The sequence below is a fragment of the Lissotriton vulgaris genome, chromosome 5 (assembly GCF_964263255.1).
Source record: "Lissotriton vulgaris chromosome 5, aLisVul1.2, whole genome shotgun sequence".
In the NCBI taxonomy this organism is placed as follows: domain Eukaryota; kingdom Metazoa; phylum Chordata; class Amphibia; order Caudata; family Salamandridae; genus Lissotriton; species Lissotriton vulgaris.
In genome coordinates, this window is record NC_141693.1 from 1,798,561,240 (window position 1) to 1,798,582,279 (window position 21,040).

Consider the following 21,040-nt stretch of genomic DNA (forward strand, 5'->3'; position numbering starts at 1 on the left):
TAGCAAACACAGTTCCCATTCACCACACGTCAATCAATTCAAGCGAAAAAAATCTCACGCATGGCTTACTGCGGACATCAATGAATACGCCCCACTAAAATCTATTTGGTTAGCAAGACACCACGAGGCACAAAAATGGTTCTCCCCAGATTTAAGAAGCCAAAAACTAGCACTTCGTCAAGCCTAAAGGAAATGGAGAACTAATTATTCTCTAGATAAAAAAAGAGAGATATTTGATCCACCTGAAAGAGTATAAAAAACCAATTTCTTCAGCTAAGGCAGGTAATTTCTCTTCAAAAATAATGAGCCCACCAACAAGTACAAAGAAATATTTACCATTGTGGACGAATTATCCAATCCTGATAGAATTACATTAAAATCTACTCCCAGCCAAGCTTTTTGTAACTCCCTCAATTTGTTCTTTATCGATATCATTGTTACAATAAAAGCCAGTATTCCCTGCTGCCCTGCTCCTGAGGGTTCACCATCAATGCTGGAAAACTCCTTCTCTCTTGAACAGTTCTCAGCAATAGACAGACAGACTTTTTTGCACCTTCTGTCTAAAGTAAAGTCAGGATCTCCTAAGGACAGTTGTCCGCCACATATTTTAAGAGAAGTTTTTACCATTTTTCTCGGACCTGCCTTGGCACTCCTTAATAAATCTCTAGCAAAGGACTGTGTTCTGAAGGTGTTTAAAGAAGCAACAGTTGTCCCCCTGATAAAAAAATCAGGTGCGGACCCTGGGATTTTGACTAACTATCAGCCTATCTCCCTGCTTCCTTATCTGGCCAAAATACTGGAATCTCTCGTGGCCAAATGCCCCTGTACTTTCATTGAGCAGTCGGAGTACCTTGATCATAACCTAGCAGAGTTCCATCCCACCCATTCTTCTGAGGCAGTAATACTCATTGTACTGGATACGCTTCAAAAGAAAGCCGATAAGGGCTCCCCCCAGGCCTTGGTGCTGCTGGATCTGTTAGCTGCATTTGACACAGTTGATCATGATATCCTGATCGACTGTGTCAGGACGGCCGGTCTCAAAGGGATGGTGTCCAGCTGGGTTGAGTCATTTCTTGAGGAACGTACTCAGTCAGTGCGTCTCTCACAATTTTCTGCACCTAAAATGGCTACGACATGTGGAGTACCGCAGGGTTCCTCATTGTCCCTCACTTATTCAATCTTTACCTTCTTCCCTTACTTCACTCCTTGAAAAATAGGAAGGTATGCACGTTTAATTATGCAGATGACTTGCAACTGGGGTTTTCAATCGCTAATTCATCTGATTCGATATCTGAATTCCAGGCAACGATGTTACACATTCGTGACTGGATGAATAACAACCGGTTAAAACTGAACCCAGATAAAACAGAAGTGATTCTGATAGGTGACCCTTTGAACCCTTGGAAGGCACAATTCTGGCCAAGTGAACTAGGCTCCCCACCTAACCGTTCTTCCTCCGCAAAAAGTCTGGTAGTGATCATCAATACTGATCTCACTATGAAATCTCAGATAGGAGCAGTGACCTCCACCTGTTTCTTTCAGCTGAGGAAGATAAAGAATATTAGCAGATTACTCACTCAGGAAGCCTTAATCCAGGTGGTTTTAGCCATGGTGATATCTCACCTGGATTATGCCAATTCTTTATACTTTGGCATTCCGCTTTATCTCACCAAATGACTGCAGATGGTTCAAAACCAGGCAGCAAGGTTGATATCCGAACAACCCAGATGAGAACACATCTCTCCCACTATGAAAGAGCTACATTGCTTCCCATCCCGCAAAGATGTGCGTTTAAAGTTGGCTGCTTTATTTTTAAAGCTGTGCATGGGCCTAGCCCAAAATGTATATCCAGACTTGTCCAGAAATACCTACCTGCGCGGAGCTTATGAACAGCCCACAGGAACCTTTTAACTATTCCTTTCTATAAACGGACACAAATAGGTGGCTGCAGGTTTGCGGTATTGGCCCCCAGCTTCTGGAACACTCTCCCGTTAGATATTAGAACCTGCACTGAATTCGTCAGATTCCGTAGACTTCTATTTACCCAAGCTTATAACTAGATTCTGCAGACAACTAAACACATGCGGTCCCAGCAAAATTCTTAAGTTCAGCGCAAAGGAACCAATCGGTGTACGAGCGCTTTATAAGAAATTTTAACATTAACCTTAACAAAGAGTTTAATGTGGACCCAGGTGAGCTTAAATTCACCAGCATATTCTTGAACACCGATGGTGAAAATCAAGGATAGATGAGCAAAACTATTTATTAAACCAATAGGCTTACCTCAACAAATGAATCAACAAGGCCACAAATTAAACTAGGGAGATTTTTAACAAAATGTAACTACCAGGAAATGATAAATCCGAAAGCCTTGAAAAACTGTACTGTGAATGCAAAATGTTCAAAATATGCGAGTCCATCTCCAGCAATGCAGAACCACCATTTTATCCTCTGATGACCCCACCTCCGATTTAATCTTCGTTCACATCCTTCCACCCAGTGACAAAGGAGGAAGTTTCAAGGATGGCCCAACTGACAAAAGCTTTGAAATAAACACCTATGGTACCCTTCATGATGACATGTAAGACACAGCTCCTCCCATTCCTTGAGGCTTATCTTACTACTGTGATCAACTCATCCTTTCTGCATAGTTCAAAACCGTCTGCAAACGCAAATGTCTTGACCAACTGCTGCCCAATTTCCAACCTACACTTCCCTAGCAAGAGCATATAAAGTGAAGTTACAAGACAGCTACAAAAATGCATCAAGGACAAGCTAATTCTTCATGACCACCAATTTGGATTCAGAACAATTAGGGTACCCACCATTCTTGGTGAAGTCAGAAACAAGATAGTGTTACTATTTGACAAAAACACAGGTCTGTAGGGATGCTGTGTGGAGCTTGGAGGGGCTCCAGGGGCAAGCGACACATCAGGGACCAGCAAGTCTAGTCAGGACAGCAACAAAGTGGCTGCAGCGGTTAAGAAGTCACACATTGGAGCTGTTGGGGATGTGGGAGCACAAAGAGCCGAAGGAGGGGAGACACACAGGTGTTGCACTTGGATGGAGGAACACATAGAAGATTCAAGGGCAGGGCAGGCCGCAAAGAAAACCCTTTCATGAATTATAAATAATATATGGACAAAGGTGTAATTATAATGACAGATATTCCAGCATGTAAACATTGAAAAATACCATTCCAAAACATATCTACATAGAAAAAAAACACTCCATCATGTTCCCATAAATAACATATTGGATAATATGGAGTAACTCAATTCACAAGTTACTTAATCTTATACAATTCATCAAGTCCTTGCTATGTCTAAATACACAATGTGAAAGTGTCAGAATAGGTTTGCCTCCTGATACTGGTAAATCAGCGTACAGCTTCAGATTCTTCTCTCTTCCCTGCCAAACACCTGCAATACTGAAATTAGGATCCTTCTGCTCTGACTCCCACCAAGTCTCTTGTGAAGTTGCCCCAGTGTCCACCTGTCGGCTGTTCTCCAACTACATTTGAGCCCTTGCCTCTGGATCACTCGAATTATGATAAGCAATATCACTCCTACACTGACAACCCACAACTGTAAACATTACCAAACAACATGATCAAAAATTATCATTGTAAATGTTCTTGTCCTACCAAAATATGAATGACCACAAGCTTTTTTCAGATTAAAGTGGTCCAAAGCAGACACATGATTTAATAAGCCTTCATGCAATGCGGATCAGCATCTAAACATGTTATGCACATGGGAAAAACAGCACAGCGTCATATCTACAAAGGTTGACCTACTTCTGCTGTCATCTTCAGGGATGCTGCACAAACTGGCTGCCTTGCGTGTGACACAGCCTCACACTAGCACACAGAGAAGTGCGTACACTGCCTTCCACAGGATTTGCACTGGAGTCATCCCTTTCCAGTACAAATTATTGTGTGTAGACAACCCCATACGAGTCAGATGCATTGCTTGTGTGCTGTGCACTGAAGCTTTGTTTTCTGCAGAAATCAACACATTCCAACTTGTTTGGGCCTATTTTTACTAGGTGTTACTTTTGATGTTTTGATGCAAAGTCTGGGCAGGCGGTCTCAGTTGATCGGCCTTGCATCAAAACCTATGAGTGTTTGTGCTAATCTGCCCATAATGACTCCCCATAAATTGGATTTGACGTTGTGAAATGTCTCACAGAATTACAAATTATAGCTCTGGCTTTGCACCGGTGCAAAGCCTAAGTACATCTGGGCCCAGCTGTTTATGGGATACCAGAGAAATGCATCAGACCCTATCTTCCAGGCTGTCCGCACCAAATCTCAAAGTCAGAATGCTGTAACAAGACACATATTTGGAAATAGCCATTGCATTTGATCACCTCCTCGCATAGGACACAACACTCACTCCCTTTTAAAAGCTGAATCACCTCCAAAACCTGCGCTCCACTCACAAGTGTCTGTACAGTAAAGCCGCCACGCTCCGCTATAAAATATTCTTACATTTTACAAGGCACACTCTTCAAACAGACAACCAACTCCTAACCTCACACCCAGAACACACTGTAACTCAGGAGTCAAGGATTGCTTGGGAGTTTATAGATTCAAACATCTGAACTGAGCGGTGATCAAACCAGAGGCAATGGACCTGGCACTCAGCTAGAAATTGCAATATTTTAGCTGCCACATTACCACCTCACCCATCCACAAGCCACCAGAAGTGATTCCATTTGCAAATTTGTCTTTCACATATCTCCTAACTCATACAAAATGTTCCAGCAAATTGCATTTTAAGGGTTATAGCAATGTTAGTCTTTAGAAACTCTGAAATGTTCTTGGGTCTTTAGAATTCTTATGGTACAATTCTGAATGATAGCAGGAATTCCAAACCCAACTCTTTGAAGGAGCACACATTCAAGTGAATTTTTCTTATATGGCATTTGCCTTCACTTGGTAAAGTATTCGGGGAATGGCAGGGATTCATATCACATCCTGCACTTAGACATTTTCTATAAAACATGGAAGAGGTAGGGGAACAAGTGACGAAGTAACTTACAATGGAAGTACATCTCAGTAAGATGCGATTACCTTCGGCAGAAGAATGGAGATATGCTGCTTCCTTCGTGCAGGGTCATGTGAGATCCATTTCAGAATGGCTTCGAAGACTGCATCCTCCTGCTTCACGTTGAGCTCGTCCTTCTCAATGATGTCCCGCAGCTCATACACAGAGAGCTCTAAGAACTCAGCCGACACTTTCACCATCTCTTCAAAGTTGTGCAGTATGTACATATAGGCCTTCTGCCGAAGTTCCGGGCAGTGGTAATAGTCCGTGAATTTACATATGCCAATGCAATTGTCCAAACACAGCTGGGACTTTAAGAACTCACAGCATGCCCTCACGATGCCCATGATGTTGAACTGGTCTGCTGCTGCTAAAAGCCTCTCGACATTGTCAGCCGTGATGGGGACTGTCCTAGTGTATGCATACTCGATGATCAGCTTCATCATGTCGGGGGAAACCCCGGGGATACTGTAGACTTTCTTCTCTGTGTTATTCCAACCACTGGTAAATAGAGCTCTGGAGGTGTAAAGAGAAAGATGGTTTTCAGCAGGATCTTCTGTAGCAAACACAAAGCATCTAGAACTGAACAAAACATGAAACTTGGGCATGTATTAAATAAAAACAGAAGTAGTCTTTATGTTATAATTGGTATCCTCCATCTCCCAAACCTGCACTATCTTTCAAGCACCTGTCATCGCACCTTGATTGAAAACAAAATTTCATTATTTTTTACTGAATATATTGATTATAAACAAAGGAGCTAATTTAGGGTTCTGCGGGTGGTCCTTTGGCCCACCTAGTCAGTGAGAGGCTTAGCCTCTGTCTCGTTGGCAGAGGACTGCCTGCCATAATTGGAGAATACTGCATGCCAGAGGGGGTGGAATCCTTCTGAAGTAAGGGCATCCCCCTGTGTAGTGATGCACTTTCAACACACTTAAATTCAGTGTAGGCCACTACGTGTTTTTTGTCTGCTCTGCATTCACTTTTGCTTTTCAACAACACACTCCCAAAGTTGGTGTTTCAAGTTTTAAGACACATTTCATATTTTCTTTTCATGGAGCATCAAATTCTGCATGGCAATACTGCAAGGAAAATCAGTGATAGATTCCAGCCATTAATTAAAAAAGACAGGATGACTGTCATTGTGAGCCAATGGCCATTGGTGGTTCAACCGGGTCAAGTGTTTTCATTGGCGTAATCAGCTAAGACTTCACTGGCAGAGACTCTGTGGTACATTCACCTCCAAGTAGAACATGAGAGCTGCAAGGTTGGCATAGAGGGCATTCACCATGTTTTGTGGGCCATTCTCTTTGGGGGTGGGGTTGCCATTAATTGTTTAGTGTATTTCAAATTGTGGTTTAGAGTGCGCTATTTTTTCAAGTTTTGAGTGGGGGATCATCAGTTGTGCAGAAGCTGCTTTGATTTCCCACTCTAATCCTTGGTGGCCAAACCCTTTGTCAACACAGTGTTGTGTTGTGTTGTCATGGACATTTCCAAGGTGGGATGTATGAAACAGGAAATACAAGACTCTAAACTGCACCTCCTGATACTGAACACTGTTCTTCAGGACTGATGACTTAGAAGGTAGACTGCAGCCTATGTAGGCAAGGTCAGTATGGTGATGCAAGTTCTTCAAGTGGTTTAGAGCCAGCAGCCACCAGTGAGCCCAGATTTGTAGCAGCCAAGTAGCATGTCTGGTGTGTTATAGGTTGGTAAAGCCAAGGAGGAGATCACAAAGGTGAGTTGCTAAATGTTGCAAGCCATAAGTCCAATACCCAGAAGGATAGCAACGTAAGCTGCTGCACACTATAAAACACTTCATTTCCAACAAGGATCTCACATCTGCACATGACAGCTCAGATTGGGTATAGCAAGATCTTATTCACTGTCCTCCGAAGACTCACCTCCTTGCACCCATCAGATTCATCTTTCAGATTGCACTAAAACATTTGATGTTCTCACACATGTATAGAAAATACCACCAGTGGCTCCCTGTGAAACCCATGTGACAAATTAAACAGCCTATTTTGCCTACAAAGCTGTCCACATCAACTGATCTCCACAACGTTCAACAAACACTTATTATCTGGTACCATCAGAATGATAAGATGCAAATCCTACTATATTTTGAATTCCACCACTTCAGGAAGACATCCTTTCTCCTTAAGCAAGGCCCTCAAGATCTAGACCGTACTCCTAGCACACATTAGACACGCTATTCCCCTTGCAGATTTTCAAATCTGATCTTAAAGAGCTCCTTATAGCTAAGTTCTTATTTTTCTCTTCCTTCTTACGGTCATTCACGTCTGCTCTTACGCTTCTCTGTCATATTCTATATGGAACATTTTAGGTTTTCTCCTCCCACTCCTCCGCATTCTCCCGTTTCTCCATGATCTCTCCCCATTTATTCCAGTTTATATTGTCACTCTATGCACTTGTGATTGTAAATGGTCTTGCAGTTTTGAGATTAATACCACTAATCACTACTGATTGTTTGTTCTTTTCTGTTTTCCTAAAGTAAGTTTATTCATTTTTCAATGTTATCAAATCGTGTACATGTAATACCATGATCTATACACAACCCTCCACTCTGCTGCCCCAGCAGTGGTGTTTGAGGCAATATACAGAGAACTGGTAAGAAAAGTATGGTGACAAAGATAGATTTTTAGGCTGCAATTCAATATATATGTGGCTGAGCGTGACAAAACAATAAAAGATTGGGGGGAAAGATCGCTTTTTTAAATGGGAAAAATGTATTCTTTGTTCTCAATGTATGGAACCGTGCGTATCAGATAGATCAGTGATTCCCAAACTTTTTAGACCTACAAGCTACTTTTTAGAAGGACAGATTTTCACCTCCCACCTAGCCTTAATGGACATGAGACGGGTGATGTTTTAATGTAACTAAATCATCATGCGGCAGCGCACTGTCATTTTCAGCGAGCAGATTTTCTACTGAAATGGACACTAAATTACCACAGACATATAGTTTTACTGATAAAACTACATTGCACACGGATGATAATGCGTGGAAATAAGGTTTCAGAGTATACTTCTCATTTGTGCATTACCAAGTAAAGTGTCTTGATTTGTTTAGAAGCTATTAACAACTTTGCTTCCATCACTCTTCAGAATTATAAAAAATGTGCTTAATTTTTTCTTTCCTAAGTGCTGAATTTGCGAGGTTTTATACAGCTATTAACATTTTGTCGTGTGTTACAAAAATGGCAACAGCCTTTCATCTCACGTTCACTTTACCTCAGCAAGATTGTCACATTTTCACTTTCTTTTTCTTTCTCTGGCTGCAAAGCGAAAAAAGCTTGTAAACACTAATTCCTATGTTAAAAAAACCAGAAGCAGCAATTTGTCAGCAGGCATATCCTGACATTTGACCTCTGTCTTTGAAGCGTATTTGAAGCGTTGACATCTTCAACAAAAAGAGGTACTAGAAAGAGGTTACCTCTAAACTAAGTAGTATCTAAAGAGGCTTTTTTTTTATATAGAAGGGCATGACCTCTGCAGGACATCTAAACTGCGGACTAATATAAAGTAACCAGTTCTGCAAATATTGGAGCCAGTAAGACAGCCAGATCTTTCAATATTAAGCTAAGCCATACTACTAATGGACATAAAGTTAACTTTAATCTATAAACTACCTGAATCATTATTAGTAATCCTGATCAATTCCAATGTATATGCAATAGTTGAGTGAGCAGTTAAGCTTTTGGCAACCCCTTCACTAGTGTTTAGCCCATCATGTAGAGGCTACAGATAGTGTGCCATCTGCATGAACCTAAAAAAGAAGAAAGGAAAGGGAAAAATATCTTTCGATATAAAACTTGAGGTACTAGCATGCCATACATCTGTGAAGTATTTATCATATTAAGATTTCTTTGAAAATTAGTTATTTACTTAGCTGACTGAGACTACATCATCTCAAAACCTACACCACAAAATATGCAGTTAAAAAAATATTACTGGTAAAAACCCTACATAAGAGATGTTATAAAGTGTGTATTTTACAGATTTTCCATAGTTGATGTTGAAGGTTGTTGCATTGGTGGGTCACTTGAAAATCTTCACCATATACACAGATGCTAGGGTGGCATGTTCCATGTGTGAAGACTCTGCAATTCAGGCTTGGCCTTCTGTGCTCAAGTCTTCAATTTGAATCTGCTTCTCAGCCGACAACTAAAGCAGCTGCCTGAAAACTGGTGAGGATCCATTGTGCCTGGAAGTTCTGGTTATTAATTGAGCTGCAAATGTCTTGTTAGGAAAAGAACCGTAGATATATGTAGTTGATGTAATCTAGTTTAGATACGTCGGTAAGATTGCAGATTGCACTTTTTGAGATGTTCCAGGTAGGGAAATATTTTTTACTTTGGATAAATGATAGATGCCTGTGTGGTTATTTAGGTCAACTGTTAGGCCAGTGACAGTTTTTTTTATATAGTCTTTATTGATTTTCACAAAAACAAATAAAGCAGGAGAAATCCAGCACAAATGCGCAGTCCCCCAATGATGGAAGGAGTGTCCACAATTAACAAAAGTGATAAGGAACATTACCCAACACCTTACCTTCCCTCCCACTTCGCACTCGTAATCTTTCTTTCTGAAATAACAGACATATTATGGTGTCTCTACTTATCACAGAACTTCGGCCTAAGCTTCGTATCCACAACCTAGGGAGCACCCGTCGCGGAGACCCCCGGAGCCCTCTGGTTGTCGCAGGTCCCCTTCCCTACCAACCGGGTCAGACCCTAACTCCCCCAGTCTGTGAGTCCAGCATATCACACATCAGCGTAGGACTATCCTCATGAAGTTCTCGGTACATATGGGATATCAGCCTACGTGCATCCGCAATGGATAGTAGCGACGTCAGTGCATGTGAGGGCGCCAGTTCATCTGGAAAACAAGGCCAAAATTCTCGGGCTGTCGCGGACAGCTTCATATATTGTAAATATTGCCCCTTGTCTAAGGTGAAGGAGTCAAAGGCATCCTCTCTGGTTATAAAATAACCCTCTAGGCATAGGTCTCCAAGTACATCACAGCCACCCTCCCTCCATTTTAAAACATCACTTCTGCAATCTGTGCAAAGGGTTTGGACAGTAACATAGTTGCATCTCTCAGAATTTGGTGGGGGAAAGGTAACCAGGAAGTATTTAGCAGTCAATTGACATTTGGTAGGAAAGCTTATGCAAGTCATAGAGGTTGTTGTGAATTACACTTGTGATACTCCTGGCTAACATTTAGGAGCAACTTAGAAGTATTCACATGTACTGCTACAGCAATCTTTGAATCGTGCCCAAAATCATTTAAAGTATTAATTGCCTGCAAGGGATTTATTCTGAAATATTATTGACAGCATGTAGAATCTATACTGAAAACAATTGTTGAGATTCAAACTGTAAACATCAGTTGCTGTATTTAGTTGAGATATCAATTACTTGAAAAAACAACTACCACACTAGCTAGAAAAATAAGTATATGCAACACAAGGGTTTTTTTATCAAAAGATGTTATTATTTGTTGTAAAATCACAAGGGTTCTTTATCAGTCATGAGAATGAAACAAATGGAGAAATCTGATATACAAGGAATATTACATTCATTCCTATATTACAAAAGATAAAAGTCCAAACTGTTACAAAAAAATTATTAAACAATGACTACTGTTAAATAAGAGGTAAGTCACTGGTAGCAAGTTGTTTGTTGCACAGAAATGGACATATAAGTCGACGTTTCGGTCTTAACAGATCAATTCACAAGATCATCATCAGGACGGGTAATGAAATATATACCGATGACCCTTTGAAGGAGAATTGTTATGGCCAACTTAAAGATGAATTAATTTTGTTGGTGGCTGGTTCTCACTGAGGTAGAACACTCAGATTGGAGTCGACGTGCTCATGAACACTTTGCCGTGATTTTGCCGGATGAAGCTCCAATTTAGACTCTGAAAACTGAATACCGAATTCAACTGAACTTTCTCGAGAGAAGACCTGTGATTCAAATACACGTCGACTCCAATCTGAGTGTTCTACCTCAGTGAGAACCAGTCACCAACAAAATTAATTCATCTTTAAGTTGGCCATAACAGTTCTCCTTCAAAGGGTCATCGGTATATATTTCATTACCCGTCCTGATGATGGTCTTGTGAATTGATCTGTTAAGACCGAAATGTTGACTTATATGTCCATTTCTGTGCAACAAACAACTTGCTACCAGTGACTTACCTCTTATTGAACAGTAGTCATTGTTTAATAATTTTTGGGTTTTTGAGTCCATGCCACACAAGAACCTTGTTGTGCGGGCTTAACCTTTGAAAGAAGCACAGCCGCAGGCCCGCAGCGCCACCCATCCACCAGACAACTTAAAATTCATAATCTGGCGGGCGGCAGTGACCTTCAGTGGAGCGGTGGCACAGCGATCTTCCCCTGCCACTACCCTGCTCCCCTAAAAATGTGAATCAGGACCTATATATTTACCCATTTAGCCATTGGAGTTATTAAACGGGCTGCCGACTTTGCTCTCATATTTGTAAACCACGTGATTCCTTTTTCAGTGACGTTGCTTACCACTATGCATTCTTTTCCACCTCACTGTCACTTTAAGGGCAAGGGCAGGTGCTGTGCAGTCTCCCTCTGCTCCTGCCAATGTCCTCCTGCTATCTCCCCAACTGTACTCTTGATCGCCACTCCTACTCCCTGTAAATAGCCTGTTTTTTTCCTGCACTGTTCGCCTGCTCCAATTTGTATCTAACTTGTTTTTACTAAATCTTGTATATAACTGGTATTGCTGTAAAGCGCTCTGATACTCTAACGGGTCACGTTAGAGCTATACAAAACACTAAATAAATTAATTAATGAAAGTAAAATCTACACTCAATGGGCTGATATTTTGTAAACAATATTTTAAAGTCAATATGCATGTAAGACAATATGCTCTTCAATGATATTCTGACATGCAACCAAGGGCTAAAGGTAAATTACATCTAAATAGCTTCAAAGAACTTTGGGGCAAAGCTGCAAAATGTATTTTCCCTTGAAACACCCATATATCATTCGAAGTAACTAATTGCTGAAATAAACATTAATCTGAGTTATGAAAGCCATTGTGAGTTTTAATGAAACAGTTGATTTGAGAAATGCTAGATGCAAAATATTTCTCACCTTCGTTGATAATAATAGCAACCATAGTATACAAACGTTTTACAATAGGCTATATTATGTATATGGGTTGCATATATTAGATAGACTCTGGTATCATTTTGCCAAAATTAAAGGGGTAACAGATGTGATATTACTCACCATTTGACTCTCCTCCTTACATCACATCAGAGACACTGACATCTTATGACCTTTGATCTTAATACATCACAAAAAATTACTTCACAAATCTCAAAAAGTTGTGAAAAATATATTACATTACTCTATCAGGGTCACCTAAATTAAAGAGATAACAACAGGTGCAAAAACATCAGGATGCAAATAAGAACACTTTTGTAGGTCATGCGTATCTGCACCTGATTATGACAATGATGGTAAGTAATAGGGAATAATATGAACCATGCTTTTTACACATCATGTGCATATGTTATTACACTGTGCACATTAGTTTGCATCTTTATTTATTACCAGGTCGTAGCAGATCAAAGTGACTGTGCATAAATATGCACTTTGCGCCCAGCCCCTAACGGAAAAAGCAGATATTTGTATGCAAATTATTTTTGTGCACACATTTTATCACTTATCCAATGAGTCCAACGCTATTGCAATAAAAAGCTATACAATAACATTCTACCAGAAGCAGATAAAAAGCTGGAATATCACTAGCAAGCAAACACATTTGCAACCTTAATACTTTGGCATCAAATAGCTTGTTTATAAGCTGGTTCACAGACCCTCTTATTGGTTTTAGAAATTCAAGAAACTGCTAATTTGAAAGTTACAAATCTATCTCAGGAACATTAAGAAACGATTAGAGGCATTACTACTGACCCCCGTGTTTCCTGAATCCTACATTATTATTACAATCGACCAGCACCTTATAAGAGCTCCATTTCAAAGCACCTTGGATTGCAATGTCTTTGCTTTCATGGTTAATAAAGACTTAGGAGACATTTCACTTAAATGTTGAATATATGAGCAGGATATGGAATTTATACAAGTTTCTACTGCCATTTGTGGTACCTAGCAACATGGTTTTTGTAAAGTGTGCTGTATTAGTAACTTTCCATCAACTCAGCCCAACTCAACTCAGTTCAACTCAACTCAACTCAAATACACCTATGCTACAGGAAGAGTTTTATGAAACCCCAAATTTGCATTGACCCAACCTAAGTGGCCCCTCTGAATCAAAAGCTGCCAGTATCATTTAGTGGGATTTTGTTACAGGCAGTTGTGACCCCCTTCCATTGGCTACACAAGTCAAATAAGTCACTGGGATTTTTTGCCTGACTCTAGGCTGTCTTAACAAAGACATGGGCATCATTGTCATATGCATAATGGTGCCACTGAAGCCTGACACACTTTAAAATCATTTCTTGAGTAGGAATGTTGTTTTGTAAACTGACCTAAAGTATGAGCTGCAGCTACAAAGTATGTTCTTATGCGCATTGAACTCGATCCCATTGACCTTAATGACCACATCACAGAGCTTCCCTTCCAATCTTAGCTCATTGAAGATGGTGCACGCCATGGCACTCATCTTCCTTTCCATGTTGCTCTGGTGGAAGCCGGATGTGGCCGCTGGTTCCTCTACATCCATCATGGCAGTTTCGGCGAACGGGAGACGCTCTCCGTACAAGCTACCGGCCTTTTACTCTCCTACCCTTCATGTTCTTGTGTTGGATGTATGGCTCAGAGGTTCTAGAGCACATCCCATGGTGACCTCATTGGTCAGCTGGTGTTCTGCATTCTAGAATCTTCTTTGTGCATCTAGTAACCGGAGTCACAGGTTGGAATGACTGGGCTGTAGGAGCACAGAGGGACTGTTTTGATGGGATCTTGACTCACAATGCCTTTTAGGGAACCTTTGACCCTTGAATGAATCCTACCAAAAGAGTGTGTTACTTTTCTATTTAAATATGGACTATGGTGAGCTTCTTGAAGAATACCGCCCAGTTTGTAGACCCACTCTGGCAAGCACTGGGCCTTTGGAGCAATATTTCTTCTTTTGTGAGACATACAGGTTTTATTGGACAGAAAGCTCCATAGTTTGGAGCAGAATGGGTAATTTTCTAATAAGGTTAATGCTGGCCTGATGAGACCATGCGCGTGTACAGAGCCTCAACTCAATGATGACATTGACGCCCCAAACATCATTCTCAAGCCTGCTGCAACTTTGACTTCTTTCTACCAGGAATTCTACTACTTGACGATACAAAGAGAATCAACTACATGAAGAGTGTGGAAGCAGGAGAGGCGCAGTGACAGCTGGTAAGATACAAGATACACGTTTTTTATTACCTTGAACCCAGCTCTATGCTGAGGCTACAGACACCCTTTTAGAGAACAAGTTACAAAATGTCATACAATTGATTCCTTAAATGTTTGGAAGTCTGTCCATTTCTCTGAAAGTCTAAATGCCATTTGTTAAATCAATATCCAGGAAGACAAACGGTATTAAAAGTAAGTTTATTCCAAAGTAGGAAGCAATCCCTGGCACACATCCGATGGCTCCGTGCAACAGCAGTAACTGATCTCCAGTAACTGAATGGCACGGAATGGTACATTACAAACTGCACAGTGTAGCGAGACATATACATTTGAATGAATACAGATCACGAGATACATTTGAAAGGAAATACACTCGCGAGGCAGGCACGAGTATGTGCACATGAATGCAAGCGCGAGGCAAGCAAGCACGAGAATTAACATGTGAACACAACACACCTTCCTCCCTTATAAAATGAAACAAATAAAGGAATAAAAAAAATAAAAAAAATAAAATGTAAAACTTAAAATTTTCCCACCATGTAGGCAACAAAATCTGACAACCACTTTGGTTTCTTCGTGGCTCTTTTCTGCAAAGAAACATTATCACTTTGGGATTGAGGAATACCCTGATTGATATTGCTGGTGTTGGAACAACAAGGTGTTACATCTCCACCATGATTGATGTTGCTAGTGGTGGAACAACAAGGTGTTACATCTATTTCATCACAAACAGCATCTCTACTCAAATCCTCATCCAAATATGAAAAATCAGAATTTTGTAATGTAGGTTCTTTACAATAAATATTCTTATCAGCTTTAAGAATAGCAATTCTACTGAGATTCCAAACTTTACTGTCTGATTTAAGATTTCAATGACTTCAAAAGGACCCATAAACGCACTTTCCCCTTTCTTGACCTTCCAGGGTTTTTTGACCTTAACCATCATCCTGCTGTTGCACGGAGCCATCGGATGTGTGCCAGGGATTGCTTCCTACTTTGGAATAAACTTACTTTTAATACCGTTTGTCTTCCTGGATATTGATTTAACAATTTGGCGACGAGGATGGGATGGTACATTACAAACTGCACAGTGTAGCGAGACATATACATTTGAATGAATACAGATCACGAGATACATTTGAAAGGAAATACACTCGCGAGGCAGGCGCGAGTATGTGCACATGAATGCAAGCGCGAGGCAAGCAAGCACGAGAATTAACATGTGAACACAACACCATTCTAAATACATTCCTGCTTAAAACTTTGGGAATTGATGAGCTTCCACCATAAAAATTCAAGTCATGAGTTAGTGGAGGTAGCAATCTCAATCTCTGTGATTCACATTTATGAATCCTGAGAACAAAAACAACAGCCAGTGGAGCTTGTAAAACAGTCTGGGAGCACAGGGCAGAAAAAGAGACTCAAGGAGAAATTGAAATAAAAAGAAAAAAGCAGTCCTCCCAGTTTCAGAATACGTATATCCTTCAAACCTTGTAGTCAGAAATGAAACAAAGATCCCCTTAAATATGTTAAAAGGCACTTGAAGGTCGGAGCAGGATAGCCATTTACCAAAGACTTTAAGTTCATTTTCAGATCAGATGTTCTGTCAAAGTCTCAAGTGAACGCTAAGTCGTGGATGATCTATTCTGGTAGCAAATAATTTTAGAACATCAGGGCCTTAAGTTTCTTTTTTAAGGTTTTAATGGGCCTGTGGTGTTCTTCCTATGGTGGATTGTTGTTGAATTGTTCCTATCTTGAAGACCACAATTTCTAGCACGAGAGTGTCTGCACTTCTCATGGAGCACTGGTCACCATGATGGTCGGTTTGCTCGCCAGATAATTAAGGGTTCCTCCTGCATGAACAGCTTGGTATGTGATACAGGGTAGCTTGAACTGCTTCTTGTTTTTTATGGTAGCCATTTAAATTTGATCAACAAAGGAGTAATATTGTTGAATTTCCTCGCCTCTGTGCGGCGTCCTCTTGCTGCATGGATCGTTCTTTTGAGAAGAGCAAGGTGGAGCTTGGGAATATCAATATGTATGACACTGCCAAAATCCAGTCTTGAAAACTTCCTAGGGATGAGATGCTTAACTGCTAGTAATAGTCTCAGTTGGTTATGTGCTCTTTTAGCTAATACACTTCTGTGTGCTTGTCGGTCGAGACTACTGTCCAGTAAAAAGCCAAGCCATTTTGTGCAATTTACGATCTCTAGTGAACTTTTGTGTTGAAATTGTTGAGCCATTGCTGCAGAGGTATGGAGCAGTGTGGGCAGCGATTAGTAGAAATTCCATTTTAAGAGCGTTTGGTTTAAGATAGTGATAATTCATCCAAAATAATATGCTATGTAATTAGGCAAGCAACTGGATCAAGAAGCAACCATATTGGTGTAATGTTTCCAAATGTTAAGTTCAACAAAGGCATTGCTATCTGCTATTACAGAGAGGGACGGCAGTGGTACAGAATACAAGTGCACAGGAACCTCCTTATAGTTGTGGTCAGTAGAGAAATATGTTAACGGTGATGCCACAGACTATACCGCTGCTACCAAGAGGTGCTGATGAGTCAACTGGATAGAAAAATGACTTCTACAACGTATATAAAGCAAAAAGAATACATTAATTCACAATATTAGCAAAAAACGTTACTATCTGACAATATCACAATTGAGTTTAAAGCTTTAACATTTAATAATACATTGTAATGTATTTTATTGTAATTGCATTTATATAGCGCTTACTACCCCTGACGAGGAGTCGAAGCGCTTTTTCTACTCGCCAAAATAAGCATTTCAACCCCTCATCGGGGGTAGTAAGCATTAACTTAAATAACTAAATAGCATATCCACCACTCAAATTACTTTCATATTTATCTATACTAATATTCAACACTAATCCTTTATGAGTTCCGGAGTAGCGTGCTACTCGCCACAAAAGTGCTTCAACACCCTATAAGGGGTAGCAAGCACAATATATATGCAAACCTTTTTCCCTCTTCTGTTCCGCCGCTACCCTTCTCATGGTGAACATAGGCCTTCAAGGTTGCTATTTATGCACAATCTGTGTAGATGAAATAATACATTTAGATGAGAACAGCACAGCCAACACCTGTTGAAAAGACTTTGTCAGGGTCGTTGGGCATTCGCAGCAAGGTTTGCTAACACATGGAATGTTTATCATTGTAGGAGCCATACAACAATAAAATAGAAAAGTCTCTGAACGCTCTAGTATTATGTATGAGACCAGTCCAGGGTGTAGGGTGTCCCAGTATTAAATGAAAGGTATATGTTGTATGGAAGGAAATAATCCAGGAGAACAGGTACGTTGTTAAGAGAAATCTTTTATTCGTCAAAATGAAGCATATACATTGAGCTCATCCTTCAACGACCTAGGTGCCCGTAGCTCCGTTGCTGAATGGCGCTACAAACTACTAATTCAGCAACGAGACCAGCAGAACGAGGAACGGCGTTTATAGGATGCAGGAATACAAAGAAAAATAACACGAGGCATGCACACGCTAACAGTCGTATGCTACAACATTGTTAGCATACAAGACATGCACGCTCTAACAGTCATGTGCTACAACATTGTTAACATACAATACATCTCCACTTTCCGAAAAAAAATCTAAACAAATAAAGAAATTTACATGGTAAAGTCTTGTAGATACAATGGTTTTTTGGATACTCTACCACTTCTAGTAGTAACACAATCATTAGCAAGATGTGCTCTGGCGGAATCCACTGTGACTCTTGAATTCACATGAGAGCTAACACTGATCAGAAGTATGTTGATAACCTGCACCAAGGACTTGAGTTTGGTGAACACCAGACTGAACACTGTTCCAATCATTGAAACAAGAATCCAGGGAAGGAAAAAACAAGGCATTTTTAGGAGGTTGTTGCAAATGACTTCTAACAATCTTACTTTGGAAATCATTCAAAAGAACCAAGTTCTTTATGGCCGACCATCGTCCATCCTCCTCCAAAAGTACTGATGAGTGAGCAACCTTGGTGACTTTGAAAGGGCAATTGAAGTTGAAATCCACTTTGGATCTTCTTGGTTTCATATTCCTCAACATGACCCATGACCCTACCACAATATGTGGTGTGCACACATTCCTTTTCTTATCATGAAAAGTTTTGGTTTTCATATGTGATTTTTTAACTCTAGATTTTACATCTGTAATCCACATGGGACACAAACCAGTGTGAGCTTGTCTGCCCCGTAACAGTACCAAAGGAGAATCTCCAGTGACACTATGTGGGGTATTATGATACGCCCAAAACATACTTTGGAGGAACTTGACAACATCTTTGTTGCAAGTGAGAGCAGTTTGGATACCCTCCTTCATCAATCTATTTGCTCTCTCAACAGCACCACTGGAATGAGGCGAATACAGGGGAATATTGTAGTGTTTAATACCTCTATCCTTTAAGAAAGATTCCATAGCATCTGAAATTAATTGCAGACCATTGTCAGTGACGAGTTCATCAGGGTACCCTTTCAAGGCAACAATCTTATTCAAAACCTTGAGGATATCTCTTGCACAAAAGTCACAGTAAATCCAATTAGAAAAATAATATATTACAACAATTACATACTTGTTATCAAAAGGTAAATATCCCACTGTCCCTGCCACGTCAAGTGCAGGTTTGCGCCAGGGACCTTTGGGTAATGGTGTGGTGACCAGGGGAGTATTGTGGGACTTGTTAGACACAATGCACTCCTGACAGTTGTCCACCAACTTGTCAACATCAGTGTCAATGTAAGGCCACCAAACGTAGCACCTCAAAGTATTTCTGGTAGCACTGGCTCCCAAATGACCGTTGTGGCCTAATGCAAGAATGTTGGGCCGAAGCTGACTGGGAACCACAATCTTGTCACCCCACATAAGGATGTCATTTTCAACAGTAAGTTGATCAGCTAGTTGGCAAAATACAGAGAGGTCCCCCTTGAAATTCTTAACATGGGGCCAACCTAGATGAACAAATTCCTTCACCCCTTGACCTTGCTTAAAACAGTATAATTGCAACAGGCAGTAACCCACTCCCCTTCGGAAAGAGTGCCTTTGCAAAGCTGCATCATATCTACATTTGCAACAATACATTCGGTGAACAACACTTACAACGCAACTTTTACATCGCAGAGCCTTTACAACGCAACCATTACAACGCAAACTATTACAACGCATTGCTCTGGGGGGCGCTCTAGGATAGGGAATAGGGTAATTTACTATCCAATAACCTTCCCTAGTGTCCACGGAGACTGGAGTTGGAATAGTAAATTAAACTATTCACTATCCAGCGCCCCAAAGCACTATGCGTTGTAATGGACTGCGTTGTAATAATTGCGTTGTAAAGGCATGCGATGTAAATGCATGCATTGTAACGTTATACATCCATACATTCATTTTCAAGTCATAATTATGAGTTTCATCCAAAGGAATAGGTAAACGAGGTAGGCAGTCAGCCTGGGAATTGGTAGCCCCAGGAAAGTTATACTCTTGTAGCGTCAATAGAATTCTGATAAGTCTTGAAGAAGCACAAGGCTTTCCTTTGTCCCCCAGCAAATACATAAGAGGCTTGTGATCTGTACATAGCCTGAAAGAAGTCCCCCATACATAGGTTTTGAATTTAGCAATAGCCCACGCATGAGCAAGAGCTTCTCTCTCAATAGTACTTTACTTTCTCTCTGCAGAGGCCAAAACTCTGGAAGCAAAAGCCACAGTGGTTTCAGGTGAGCTAACCTTTTGACACAGAACAGCTCCCAGGCCTTCAGCACTGGCGTCCACCGTTATGATACATTCATGTCTATTCACATAAGACTTAAGAACATGAACATTGGATAGAATTTATTTTCTCTCTTGAAAAACATTCTGTTCCACAGTGCCCCAAGAAAAGCTCTCTTTTTTCCTTAGCATTTTATTTAGTGGTTCCATCAGAGTGGCATACCCAATAACACATCTTGCATATTAATCGCTCAATCCTAAAAAGGACCTTAACTCCTCTTTATTAGTCGGTGCAGGAACTTCCTTCAAGGCCGTAACAAGATCCTCCTTTTGCTTTATACCCTGTGCAGTTATATGGTGACCTAAATATTCCACATTGTCAGTCAGGAACTTGCACTTATCCTTTGACACAGTCATTCCATGGTTGGACAATATTTTCAACACATTGTCCAAGATGCAATTGTGTTCACGGATGAGGATATCCTCTTGGAAAGCCAAAACGCCCTGTACATCTTTGAACAAGGAAAACATCAGCTGTTGAAATACGCTTACCGCTGATGTAAGACCAAATCGCATTCCTAGATACTTAAAAGCGCTGAAGGGTGTGATGAAAGTGCAGAGGGCTTGAGTCTCATTTTTTAAGCCTGCCTCTGCTCTGAGATCAATAATGCTGAAGATGGTAGCCCCATTCAGGGTAGAAATTAGCTCATTAATTTTAGGAAGGGGATAGCAATCTGTTAAAATATTCTTGCTCAGAGCGCTTAAGTCCGTGCACAGATGAATTTTTCCATCTTTATTTTAGAGATAACCACAGCACTG

The 21,040-nt window shown here is 40.5% G+C and overlaps 1 protein-coding gene across 2 annotated transcripts in view; it reads right to left on the reverse strand.

The window, feature by feature from the left end:
- Window positions 1-13,825, reverse strand: part of KLHL10 (kelch like family member 10) — a 100,946-nt gene extending 87,121 nt beyond the window's left edge. Inside the window, exons 1-2 of one of the 2 annotated variants that reach the window (XM_086920494.1) lie at window positions 13,629-13,825; window positions 5,081-5,570 (exon numbers count right to left, since the gene is read on the reverse strand). In XM_086920494.1, the coding sequence (XP_086776620.1) occupies window positions 5,081-5,570; window positions 13,629-13,825 (687 nt within the window). Of the gene's footprint in view, window positions 1-5,080; window positions 5,571-13,628 lie in introns of those variants that run through there. The other variant, XM_086920495.1, reaches the window with a different exon arrangement.
- Window positions 13,826-21,040: the final 7,215 nt, after the last annotated feature.